The 13,720-nt window shown below is 39.2% G+C and overlaps 1 protein-coding gene across 3 annotated transcripts in view; it reads left to right on the forward strand.

The window, feature by feature from the left end:
* Window positions 1-13,720, forward strand: part of FEZ1 (fasciculation and elongation protein zeta 1) — a 41,183-nt gene that overhangs the window by 16,821 nt on the left and 10,642 nt on the right. For 2 of the 3 annotated variants that reach the window (XM_058544880.1, XM_058544881.1), the window contains exons 4-5: window positions 9,700-9,786; window positions 11,955-12,123. In XM_058544880.1, coding sequence (XP_058400863.1) covers window positions 9,700-9,786; window positions 11,955-12,123 — 256 coding nt within the window. The remainder of the gene's footprint in view (window positions 1-9,699; window positions 9,787-11,954; window positions 12,124-13,720) is intronic. The other variant, XM_058544882.1, reaches the window with a different exon arrangement.

Genomic DNA, 13,720 nt, shown 5'->3' on the forward strand with positions numbered 1-13,720 from the left:
CTGTGCCAATCTTCCTCTGTTTTGTGTGTGGGTCACCGCCACAGCATGGCTGACGAGTGATGTAGGTCTGCGCCCAGGGTCCAAATCTGCGAACCCAGGCCGCCAAAGCGGAGCACACCGAACTTAACCACTACGCCACAGGGCTGGCTCCTTTCAGTTTTTAAGGAACTGCCAAGCTGTTTTCCAATTTGAGAGTTCCAATTATTCCACATCCTCACCAACACTTGTTATGGACAGTCTTTTTTGTTTTCTTCTCCCTAAAGCTCCAGTGCATGGTTGTAGATCCTAGTTGTAAGTCCTTCTAGTTCTTCTATGTGAGCCACCGCCACAGCATGGCAACTGACAGACAAGTGGTGTGGTTCTGCAACTGGGAAGCAAACCTGGGCCACCGAAGCGGTGAGAGCACTGAGCTTTAATCATTAGGCCATCAGGGCTGGCTCTGGACAGTCTATTTAATTTTAGACCTGCTAGTGGGTGTATAGTAGTATCTTATTTTGGTTTTAATTTACATTTCCCTAATGACATATGATGTTGAGCATCTTTTCACGTGCTTATTTACAACTTATGTATCTTCTTTGGTGAAGTGCCTGTTCAAATCTTTTCCCCATTTTCTTAATGGGTTGTGTGTATTCTTATTATTGAGTTGTAAGAGTTCCTTCTGTTAAAAGATCAAGAGGCATATTAAATTTTTAAGAGTTTATTTGAGCAAAAATCAGTTTGAATTGGGCAGCGCCAAACTGGAAGTGTTAGGATCATTCCACCTACAGGAGCTAGAGGAAAGACTTTTAAGAGAAGAGATGGAAGCAAAGTAAGAAAATTATTTGATTGGCTATAGTTTAAGTGGCTGCATTATTTGGAAGCACTAGTTGGCTGTTTGTGATTGATTGTCCTTTGGTTTGAATTCTTAACCTTGAGGCATGAGAGGCCTAGGTTTTGGTTCCCTTAGTAGGCTACTAAGGCATTAAAGCCACCTCAGTCTAATGGGCTCCTTGTTTAATTAACACATATGTTCTAGATATACGTCCTTTGTCTGACATATGTTTTACGAATATTTTCTTCTTGTCTATGGATTGCCTTTTAACTTTCTTAGCATTATCTTTTGAAGATCAAAGGTTTTTTAAATGTGATGAAGTCCAATTTATTGATTTTTTTTTTCTTTTTATAGTTTGTATTTCTTGTGTTGTATTTAAGAAATCACCAAACGCAGGGTCACTAAGATTTTTTCTTAAGTCTTCTAGAAGTTTTATAGTTTTAGCTTTTATGTGGTTTATGATCCATTTCAAGTTAGTTTCTGTATATGGTGTGAGGTAAGGGTTAAGGTTAGTTTTTTGTGTGTATGGCTATCCAGTTGTTCTAGTGCTATTCATTGGAAATATTATCCTTTCTCTATTATCTTGGCATTGTTATTGAAAATCAATTGACCATATTTGTGTGGATATATTTCTGAATTATCTATTCTGTTCATTGATATATGTGTCCCTCTTTATGCCAGTACCAGGCTGTATTGATTACCGTAGCTTTATAACAAGTTTTGATATAACATAGTATAAGTCTTCCAACTTTGTTCTTTTTTTCAAAGTTGTTTTGGTTATTTTAGGTCCTTTCCATTTCCATATGAATTTTGGAAACAGCTGATCAATTTCTACAAAAAAAGCTTGCTGGAAATTCAACTGTGATTGTGTTAAATCTATAGATTAATTTGTGTATGTGGATCAATTTATTACCTTAAAGTGGTGAATTACACTAATTGATTTTCAAATTATTAAATCAGCCTTTCATTCTTAAGATAAATTCCACTTAGACACAATTTATTATCTTTTTTATATAATGTGGAATTTGATTTGCTAATATTTATTAAGGATTTTTGCATCTATGTTCATGAGGAATCTTTTTCTGTAATTTTCTTTTAAAGTCATAAAATGTATTGGGAATTTTTTCTTCCTCTATTTTCTGAAAGAGTTTGTATTAGATTGGTATTATTTCTTCCTTAAATGTTTGATAGACTATACCAGTCAAACAATCTGGAACATGGTTTTCTCCATGGAAGGTTTTTAATTACAGACTCAATTTCTTTAATAGAACAGGGCTATTCAGATTTTCTATTTCTTCCTGAGTTGGTTTTGGTAAATCATATTTTTCAAGGAATTTGTTCATTTAATCTAAGTCATTGGCTGTATTGACAACAAAGTTGTTTATAATATTCTCTTATTCTTTTTTTTTTTTTGTGAGGAAGATCAGCCCTGAGCTAACATCTGCCAGTCCTCCTTTTTTTCCTGAGGAAGACTGGCCCTGGGCTAACATCCATGCCCATCTTCCTCCACTTTATATGGGATACTGCCACAGCATGGCTTGACAAGGGGTGCCTCGGTGCACACCCGGGATCCGAACCCCGGGCCACCGCAGCGGAGCACGTACACTTAACCGCTATGCCACTGGGCTGGCCCCTCTCTTATTCTTTTGATGTCTGTAAAATCTATAGTGATGTCCCCTTTTTTATTACTGATATTGTTAGTTTTTGTTTTCTCTCTCCCTCACCCTTCTCTCTCATCAGTCTGTGTATGGGTTTGTCACTTTTATTAATCTTTCTGGAGAACTACTTTTGGTTTCTTTTTTTCTCTATTGTTTGTTTATTTTCTAATTTATTGATTTCTTCCCTTAACTTTGTTTTTACCTTTCTTGTTTTTACTAGGGGTTTACTTCACCCTTCATTTTTTAAAACTTCTTAAAGTGGGAGCTTAGATCAGATTTTAAACTTTTTTTAAAATAACTGTCTTAGTCCATTTGGGCTGCTATAACAAAACACCAAAGACTGGGTAGCTTATAAGAAACAGAAATATATTTCTCACATTTATAGAGGCTGGAAGTCTAAAATCAGGGTGCCAGCATGGTGGAGTTCCAAGCTGGAAGAGGGCTTGCAGACTGTCAACTTCTGGCTGTGTCCTCACGTGGTACAAGGGGGCTCAGGAGCTCTGTAGAGTCTCTTTTATAAGATCACTGATCCCATTCATGAGGGCTCCACCCTCGTGACCCAAGCACCTTCAAGGCCACACCTCCTAATATCATCACATTAGGATTTCAACCTATGAATTTTGGGAGGACACAAGCATTTAGACTATAACAATAACATAAGCATCTTAAAACAGTAAAATTTCCTTTAAGCATTGCTTTAACTAAATCTCACAATTTTGATATGGTGTGTTTTCATTATCATTCAGTTCAAAATATTTTTAAATTTTCTCTTGTAATTTCTTCTTTGACTCATGGGTTATTTAGAAGTATGTTGCTTAATTTCAAAGTGTTTGGGGGATTTTACAGCTATCATTTTGTCATTGATTTCTAATTTAATTTTGTCAGAGAACATGATCTGTACAAATTCAGTCTTTTGAAATATATTGAGACTCATATACGGCTCAGCATCTCGTGCATTTTAGTAAATGTACTATGTGCCATTAAAAAGAATGTGTATTCTGCAGTTGTTGATTGTAATGTCCTGTGAAGGTCAACTAGATTAAGTAGGTTTACAATATTGTTAAATTCTTCTGTATCCTAACTGATTTTTTTGTCTATTTATTCTATCAATTACCATGAGAGGAGTATTAAAATCTCTAGTTATTATTGTGGATTTGTCTATTTCTTTCTTTAGTTCTGTTAGCTGTTGTTTTGTATATTTCAAAGCTCTATTATTAAGTTCATACATTTTTAGTATTGTTATATCTTCCTGATTAATTGACCCTTTTATCATTATGAAATATCCCTCTTTATCTCTGGTAATGCTCCTTGTCTTGAAATCTACTTTATCTGATATGAATTTAGCCACAACAGTTTTCTTATGCATACTGTTGGTTAGGTATATATTTTTTCAATCCTTTTAGTTTTCATCTATTTGTGTCTTTATATTTAAAGTGTGTCTTTTACAGGTAGCATATAGTTGGGTCTTTTATATTCAGTCTGACGGTGACTATCTATGCTTTTTTGGTTTATTGTGTTTAGTTCATTTGCTTACTGTTTAGTTCATTAACATTTAATGTAACATTAATAGTTTGTGTTTAGGTGTACCATCTTGCATTTCTATCTGTCCCTGTTTTTATTGTTGTTCTTCTGTTCCATCTTCCCTACCTTCTTTTGAGTTAATCAAATATTTTTTGGTATTCCATTTTATTTCTTCCATTAGATTTTTGGATTTTTAGCTATACCTCTCCTTTTTGTTTTTTTTTTAGTGTCTGCTCTAGGGATTACACTCTGCATTATTAAGTTATCATAGTCCATTTAGACTTGTGCCACTTCACATAAAATGTAAAACACTTTCAACTGTATAAGTCTATTCCCTCCATCCTTCGTGCTATTGTTGTCATATATTTTACTTCAATCCACATTTTATACCCCATAATACAAAGTTATTATTTTCACTTTAGACAGTTAGTTATCTTTTAAAGAAATTAAGAAGAAAAAAAGATACTTTTTTATATTTACCCACGTATTTTCCATTTTTGGTATTCTTTATTCCTTCCTGTAGATCTGATTTTTCCATCAATTCCTTTCAGGCCAAAAAACTTTCTATAGTATTTCTTGTAGTGTAAGTCCACAGGTGACAGATTCTCTCAGCTTTCATTTATTTCATGTTTTCCCGCTCTTTCAAGGATCACAGACTTGCACTGCCTGTGTCCAGTGCCAGAAAACAATTGGCTCACAGATTTTTTTCAGACTTATAGTTGTTCATGGCAGGAGGGTTAAGTCCAGTATTAGTTACTCTGTCATGGCTGAAAGAGGCCATCTCTTCTGTTCTTGCTCTTCAGAATTCCTTTTATTCAAGTGTTGGAGTTAAACCACTCTCCTGATTTTTTCCCCTCCCATTTTCTATCTACTTATTTTGTTTTACTCTCTAGGTGATTTTCTCAAACTTATCTTCAATTCTTCTATTGAAAATATTACTAAATTTTACTATCATATTCTTAATTTCTAAAAACTCTTTCTTGTTTTTTGATTAATTGTAGTACATAGGTCTTGTTTCAAGGAAGCACTGTTTTCTGTTATCCCTCAGAGGGCAGTAATGATAGTCTCTTGGAAGCAGTTTCTTCTGCCCTTGATATTGCTTTTGGTTTCCCTTTTCTGTATATTTGTTTTAGCCCCATCTTTCATGTTGGGGATTGTCCTCAAATGCCTGACAATTCTTGGGTATATTTTCATATTTAAAAATGAGGCTAGAAGGCTGAGCTCTTTCTGTGGGGTCAGGGCTTGTCTCCTGCTGGACCACACTGCAGAGTGATCAGGAAGGACCTAGTCATTTTGTTTGGAGACCCCAAAAATTGGCATGCATCTGTAGGTCTTTTTTCCTAGGCAGTGTCCCAGAAATGTATTGACCACAAAGTGGAGTCTTCCAATGTCTTGCTTGAGGAGAATATGCCTGGCTGCCAGCCTCCTTGGAGCCTCGTCAGGGAAGGAGGCTGGGGGGCTCTGGTAAGTATGTAGATTTTCACTTAATCCCTCTTTTTTTGGTAAGATCCCTCACCCCGACTTTCAGGTGGCCTGGTGTCTCTAAGTCCAGAGCCTCTCTAGCTCAGACTTTCCAGAGTGAAATCTCCAGTTGCCTTTCTACATGGGAAGGGAGAAGAGACTAAGGGTCTAACTGCTCCTGATGAAGAATCCTGACAAATCTTTCTCTTTTCAGCCCCACCTCACACTGCCACCTGAAATCTCTGATTCCTGAGCCTTTCAAGATCTTCATTGTGGATCCACTTACTTTTGGAAGTTCCTCCCACAGGGTTTATCTCTCTCTAGTTTGCTAGGTCAGCGTCTGCTTTCTGGCATCTCTTTTGCTATTGTCTTTTCTCTAGTTCATTTTGTCCCTGTGGAATATTCTTTTTTTGATCCCTTTGCTCTCACTTTAGTAGGATTTCAGGAGAAAGAGGAGATAAATGTGTGTGCTCAATCTCCTATGCACCTTCCTTCTACTATAAAAAAACAGAAACAGGAAATCACTTTAAAAATTGTATTATGATGTGGATGATGCAAGAAAGACTATGTGAAACTCTACTCAGAGGCCCGTCATAGAAGAAAAGGCCTTGGTTTTACATTAGGAGCTTAGTGAATAAATAAATGTACAGTTATATTTTTAGGTCAAAATAATATGCTTGAGCTATGTATTTATATATGTATGTATGTATTATTATTATTATTCACAATTATCTACTTTTATTGGGTTTTTCAATTAATTAAACTATTCTGTTCCTGACTGTGATGTAAAAGACAGACTTTTTTGTCCCTATAACTTTAATTAATAGCACATGGTGGTTGTCTTGGACAAGGGGAAATGGAAGTCCAGGGCACTAAGTTACCTCTTTCTGTTTTCCAGGTGACTTAGCAGGTAAGTGGTCTCTGGAGGTGGGACTGAATATAGGGGGTGATAGTTCTACCTTCAGTCCTCTCTTTTTCATTTGCTCATTAATTCTTTTAACAAATATCTGTTAGCCACTTGCTGTTTGCTGTGCTCTGGTACATCTCACTGTGGGGATACAGAGGCATTGACTTAACCACACAAATGTTTCCTGGTTGTTCACAGGCGTAAAAGGGTATAGTGGCCCTTTCTTGGGCTGGATACACATTGGTGATTTTTTTTTTCTTGTTTCTACTTTTTGACTGGAGGTGAAAATGTATCTTTGTTGTCTTAATTTTGGTCAAGAAAGCAACCACTCATGTAAAACAATCATGGTAAGGGGAGGGAGATGTTGTGCAGTAGATATTCCCTTTCCTTTGAGTGAAATCATCTGGAATGCTTTAACAAAGGACACTGGTTAATAGTCATTATTGTACATAAGGACTCATTGTAGTTTTAATCCTCACTCAGACTACCGTGTAGCAAGATTTACCAGTGTTACAGGCTCCAGGGAAGGTTCTCTGCATTTATTTTCAAGCTTTAGGCTACTGTGTTACAGCCCTAAAGGCACACCCTTCACCAAAAGCAGGAGGAAGAAACAGCTTGCTGAATAGTATGGCCAGACTGGATCTAGGTCTTTGTTTCACAATTCTGGGAAGAGGTGACTCGAAGAATGATTTTTCTTGGAAGAACCATAGTTCACTTCAATAGTATGAAAACAACTTGCAGTTTTAGTCTACAAAGAAATTCAGCCCAAAATGACCTGGCATTGTTTTTGGCTTTAGCCGTCCCATTTTTACAGCCTTCCCACTGCCACACAAGATGCTAATAGAACGCCCTGTGGCAATTTCTGTGCTATGTCATATATTGGGAATAAGAGATCCATATACCTTTCCATATACATAAGTGTATGTGTGTGTGTGTTTATATATATGTAGATATGTACGTGTGTGTATCCATATATATAATCCATATGTAGACATACACATATCTATATGCATATACTCTTATCCATATACATAAGTGCTGTCATTTTTCAAAAATCTTTCTCTTTCTCCCAGTTAGTTCACGTCCAGCTTTCCATTCTCTGCACAAGATATTATCCTGGTAACGAAGTGAAGGTAGGGAGTCTACAAATGACATTTGTAAGGAAAGAGGGCTTGTTGAGAAGTGACAGAAGCTGTTGGAGCAGAACAGAGTCTGGTAGGATTGAGAGAAAATGTGGGACCAGTCTAAAGAGTGAGGAAGGATGAGAGGAGCAGAACCAAAAGCTAGAAAGGGAGGAGAAAAGGCAGAGACAGGGTGGACGTGGTGAAAGCAGAGTAGGGAATAATCCACATGTAGAAGAGGGAATGAGCCAGGACTTTCTGGGAATACTTTGCGTATGCTTCTCCTTTTATTTTATTTTTTAGTGGCAGATTTCTGAGGTCTGAGAAAATATGGGGTAGGTATAGCTCTCACACTGCTAGGAGCTCACGGTAACTTTCACAAGCTTATAATTGACTTTCAAATCTCTTTTTACCCAAGCCTGACAAGTTAGATCTGTAGGCTCTGTGCCAGAGAGGGGGAGAGGAGAGAAAGCTCTAAGAGCCATTCATGCCATTGCCCAAGTTCCCAAATGTTTGAACAGCAAGAAGGATCTTCCCTAAAAGCTCCCTCCCTGCCTTCAACCAGGTGTTCAGAGAGAGGACTTTGGGAAGGGAGACGGTGTAGTTGAAAGACGCAATATTAACAGTCAGTGAGGTAAACCGACTAAAATTGGCTACATTTCAGAAAATGTAAACATTTCATTTTTAAAATAGACCTAACGTCCAAAAAAATTTCTGGTTATAGACTGACACTTGCTGTCAGATGCTTATAAAAAATAATTCAAACAGAAAACAAAAATCTCTGTTTCCCAGTATGAGTCAAACTTCTACCACGGGACTTTCTGGCCCTAAGAAAGTTCTGCCATATGAATGTAGTTGTGAACCAATTGTGGCTCCAAGAGTTTCGTTCTGCACAGTGGGGAGCTGCAGGAACCAGGTGATTACCACAGATGGTAGACTTGGCAGAGACAGGAGCATATGAGTTCGACAGCAGAAAAAGCTGTCACCATCTGGCACATAGGCCCCTCAAATGATCCCATTGCCTCCCTGTCCTACCCCTTATCCAGGGTGAGTGCAGGTGGCCTTTAAGATATATTTGATTAATTTTTTTATAACATAGTCCTGGTTTTAAGCAAACACATGATAGAAGTTCATCATGTGTTTTGTTAGGGGTGTCTGCCAAGGCACAGCTCAAAGAAAAGGGGAGAAGTTTCTGAGGATAGACTACCTCTGACATGATTGCTTGGATTGGAACTGGGGTGTTTCCTGTCAGAATAGGAAAAATGTCATCCCCAGGAAAGAGGCAGATCAGCATGCCAGCTACTGGTGAACAAGTAAAATTGATTCCTGGATGAGAGGTGTCTCTGCAGAAAGATTTCCTGGAGGCACTTCTTGTCAGTCCCTATATGACTTTCAAATCAGACTTCTGGACATAGATAGCTTGTTAGGTGGTTTAGTGTTTTATTTTGTGCAGAATTTGAACATAAATGCCAAACTATGGCTGTTTGGGATATGGTCAATAAAGCCAGATATGCCGTGAATACCTTGCTGGACTTCAACATCTAGAATCTCAATGGTTGTGAATTTTCAGAATCTTACTTGGGATTATGGAAGTTTGGAGACACTGGGCAAATGTTTTGATTTTTGTTGTTGCTGTTTAGCTTGTCTGTTAGTTTATGGTCAGGTTATTCTGTGGCATGTCCCGTGGTAGATTCATTACCTCCTTCATCAGCTATGACGCTACGTCTAGATTCCAATAACAGGATGGCGTTTCATCAAATTCTGAAAGCATAACTATTTGGACTGGAACAATCCTCCCCTTAAAATGCCTAGTAAAGTAAAATCTGGAAACAAACCCCCAGATTGAAACTCCTTATATAAATAAGTGTGCCTTTGTTGCAAGAGTTGGTTGCAGTATCACTCACCTTGAGAAGGTTCCTTGTTCACACAAGGATGACCTGTCTGTGCATTAAAGAACATTGCTGCTCCCTTTGAGTCAGAATGGTGCTGGCCACTCATCCCTCTTTGTCCTTTTCTGACCAAGTTGGACTCAGTGATGCATGCTGTGTGGAAGGGATATGTTTGGAATTGGATGAAACTCTGGACACCACATATGATTCCCTCTTTACACAGTGGATGATTGGAGTGGCCTCTCAGTCAGTGTCATCTATTCTAGAGACTAGAGAGAATCCTAGTTCTGTTGATGGTCAATCAGAATTCCGCCCCCCCACCCCCCTTCAGATCCATGAGAAAGAAGAGGAAGAGTTCAATGAGAAGAGTGAACATGATTCTGGTATCAATGAGGAGCCTCTACTCACAGCAGATCAGGTACGAATATCTCAGTTCTTGGGACTTTTTGTTCTTTTGACAGAGAAAAAGTTTAAGAGTACATACTTGCCACATCCATTTAAGGCAGAAGAAAAATGTATGGTCTTGTGGTGGCTGTGTTGATGACTTATAGTGTCTTTGATTAGGAATTTCATTTCTCCTTATGCCTCATTTTACCTACCTGCAGTAAATAGGAACATAATTCCTGATGCTTGGGTTGCGTGGGGTCTGTGTTTGATAACCATCATGGATCGGCCCAGTGTTTACTGGCTTCACTTCCTGCTAAGCCTCTTATTGCAATTCATTGTACTTGGAGTCAGGACACTTAAACAAGGGTCCCAAATGCCTGTTCTTGCAAAAATAGAAGTGACAGATGAGGCTTTTTTGTGATGGATATTTTCTCATATTTCACAGAACACTAAAAATGTTGATCCTTTCAAAAGGAGTCTTAGAAACACTTGTGTCTTTGGGGGGAAAAAAGAGATATAGTGCTTCACATTTGATTGAGTTAGTTATATTTTGGTTTTAATAGTTTATTAATTAGGGAGAATAATCTTGGGTCTCTGGATTCCTTATTCAATCTTGCAGCTGGCAAATATTTATGAGTGCTTGTTTTGAGCAGGCACCATACAAGTTTTTTCACAAAGTAGTTCTGAAAAAGCTCCACCAGGAGCCTTCAGTGCCAGAAAGTGCTTTTCAGTAAAAGAAACTCTTTCAGGGCCGGCCCATGGCTTAGCGGTTAAGTGCACGCGCTCTGTTGCTGGCGGCCCGGGTTCGGATCCCGGGCACGCACTGACGCACTGCTTCTCCGGCCATGCTGAGGCTGCGTCCCACATACAGCAACTAGAAGGATGTGCAGCTATGACATACAACTATCTACTGGGGCTTTGGGGGAAAAAAATAAATAAATAAAATTATAAAAAAAAAAAAAAAAAGAAACTCTTTCATATCCGTGGTATAAAGGTGGGATATAAGCAGGTAAGGATCAAGAGAGTGAAGGGAGCCAGATAAAAAAGAATAAGGGCTAACAGTTATTCTTGTGAATTTTAGAGGAAATAGAATTCAATGATACAAATTCAACGACAACTACAGTCATGTGCTGCATAATGACGTTTTGGTCAATGACGGATCACCTATGAGACGGTGGCCCCATAAGATTAGTAGCATACAGCCTAGGTGTGTTGTAGGCTATCCCATCTAGGTTTGTGTGAGTATGCTCTATGACGTTCGCACAACGATTAAATCACCTAAAAACGCATTTCTCAGAACGTATCCAGTCACTAAGCTGACTCGTGACAGTACTCTGAGAGAAAGAGAAACGCAGTCATAAAATTCTAAAGGGGGGTGTGTCATTTGGTTGCATTCTATAAATGGACTCAGGCTCCAAGGCACAGCATCGAGAACAGACAGACATATAAATGCGCTGTTGTGACCAGACTCACCTACGGACTCCTTTCAGGAGCAGTCTTGGCTTATTCCAGTTTCTTTATGTGGAGACGATTAACGTACAAGGTAGTTCACCCTCGTTCCTTGCGGCCGTTATCTAATCTGACTCTCTCTTCTAGGAGCTGTCCCCTATCAGGAGTCTAGATTAGAGCTGGGTTTCTGATCGATTTTCTGCTCTCCAGACCCTGCCTATCCTTTTATTATTTTATCATCTTTATTTTCACTTGTTGCTGGGCAGCTTTAGTTCCTGTCTAGGTGAATTCTGGAGAAATAGCTGTTTTCCTCTATGTTAAAAAAGCCTCCTCACTTTCAGTTGTTCTAGGGACACTTGTCTTTTCCAGTCATAAGCATTGTGACAGTTAATGGATTGGGTTTTGTGTTAAAGTTGAGTAGATAAAATATTTTCCCACTAAGAAATAAAGTGCTCAGCAAATTGAAGTAAATGTTCCTTTCTAGGCAGCTCTGCTGCGTTTCCGGAAAGAGTAGTTTATTTCCAATAAAGCACTCATCTAAATGGCGTTTTTGGAAGAGGTTTTGCATTAAAGAGTGCTTTACATTAAAGTGAGAGTGTATGTAAGCCTTTGGTCAGATCTATTCTTATTATTATTCAATATTTATCAAGTAGCAATATTGCTTTAGGAATTTTACAGACAGCAAATTAGAAACGTCCCTAACTCGTGAAAATTCAACAGAGCGGGCACTCTCTTGTGTACCTTCTTCAGGTAATTGAGGAGATTGAGGAAATGATGCAGAACTCTCCAGACGCTGAGGAGGAAGAGGAGGCTCTGGAAGAGGAGGATGGGGGAGAGGCCTCCTCACAGGCAGACTCGGTCCTCCTGCAGGAGATGCAGGCCTGGACCCAGACCTTCAACAACAACTGGTCCCATGAAGGTGAGGGCCCAGGGCGGCGGGCTTGCTGAGGACGGACGTGCACTCTGTGCCAGGCACTAGGCACTTGCTTCTGTAGCTAACAGAACCTCGAAGCCAGGGAGCTGGCAACACCTTTCTTACTGGGCATCGGGAGAGAAGTTAGCATTTTGGGGCAGGGGGGAAAGGCAATCAAACAAAATTAAAATGGTAAAACTAGCCAACGAGCAAGACTAAAGCAGCAGTAGAAGAAATCCGAACCCACTCTTCAAAATGATGCTACCATAGAAACAATGGAAAAAACCTGCAAAAGGTAATGATAATAATAGCTCATATTTTTGGAGAGCTTTCTATGTGCCAGGCCCTGTTCTAAAACTTTACATACGTAATCTTATTTCATCCCCACACCCGCCTCATTAGGAGTGAGCTGACAGAATACTCTGAGAGATTAAGTGACTTGTTCAAGGCCACTGTTGGGAAAATATAGTTAAAAACAAAATCTCCTCCCCACCCAGAAAACCTCTCCACAGAAGTAGAGGAGAAAGAAAACAATTTTATTACAGAATAAGCATTAAGTCAGAATGTGACGCACATCCCAGACAACCTGCTAAATGGATTGCAAAACCAGAAAGAAACCTCACTCTTGTCTATAGCGAAGTGGATACAACCCATTATATTAGTATGTTTTGCAATTTGGAGTCGCATGACAAGGGAGGCCCCTGTTATCTTCTTTAATGATGTTACTTTTCAAAGCAGCGACTCCCTGGTGCTTGAGGAAACATTCCTGAGTCCTGAGACTGGCAAGAGGCTTATTTAGCCGTTAAAATGATTGACATACGTTTGAAAAGGACAGAAAAAAAAATTCTGGAAGAAAAGGGAGGTGAGAGAATGGGAAAGCCTCTTCCCTTATTTTTAACAGGGAGAATCAAGCCTCTTATTTTTAATTTGTATTTGCCCTTATACCACATACAGGTCATAAGGGGTGGATCCAAAATTTGAAGCCAGGTAGGTTAACTCCGAGTCCACACGCTTCGTCTGTGCATCGTCTTAACTCTGTGAGACAGGTTTGTAGTCATGATGATCATGCAAAGAAAGAGGCGGGTAAAGCGTGAAATGAAAAAATGTAACTAACACAGCAAAGGCAAAACTGAGTATAAAATTCATCAATCCATAGGGATAATGATGCCCATGTTGCAGGAGGGGTCACACTCCTGGGAATAGATCCACATGTGGGGTGAAGGGGACTTACAAACAACAGAGAGAGAAGGTGGGCTGGTCAGGGCATAAAGGTCCAAGCACAGGTTAGAATAGTCGTAAAAATAGAGGCACGATCTGAAGAACTGCATCCTGAAAGTAAAACTCTGTTGATCTCAGGAGCAGAGGCAGGGTGACAGCCCACAGAAGGAATCTCTGGAGGGATGGGGCAGATTTGGCCGTGGTGCTGCATTCATAGCCTCCCCAGTCGGGCCATTCTTAGCCACACAAAGGTCCCAAACATAGAAATGTTCAGCAGAAGACTCGTGAAAACAGCTGAAATGCAGAGTGAAATGGCAAAAACAGAGGGAGGAGGACTGCTCCAAAGAGCAAAATAAAGTTGAACCAAGTCAGCAAATATCCGGGC

The sequence above is a fragment of the Diceros bicornis genome, chromosome 7 (genome assembly GCF_020826845.1).
Source record: "Diceros bicornis minor isolate mBicDic1 chromosome 7, mDicBic1.mat.cur, whole genome shotgun sequence".
NCBI lineage: Eukaryota > Metazoa > Chordata > Mammalia > Perissodactyla > Rhinocerotidae > Diceros > Diceros bicornis.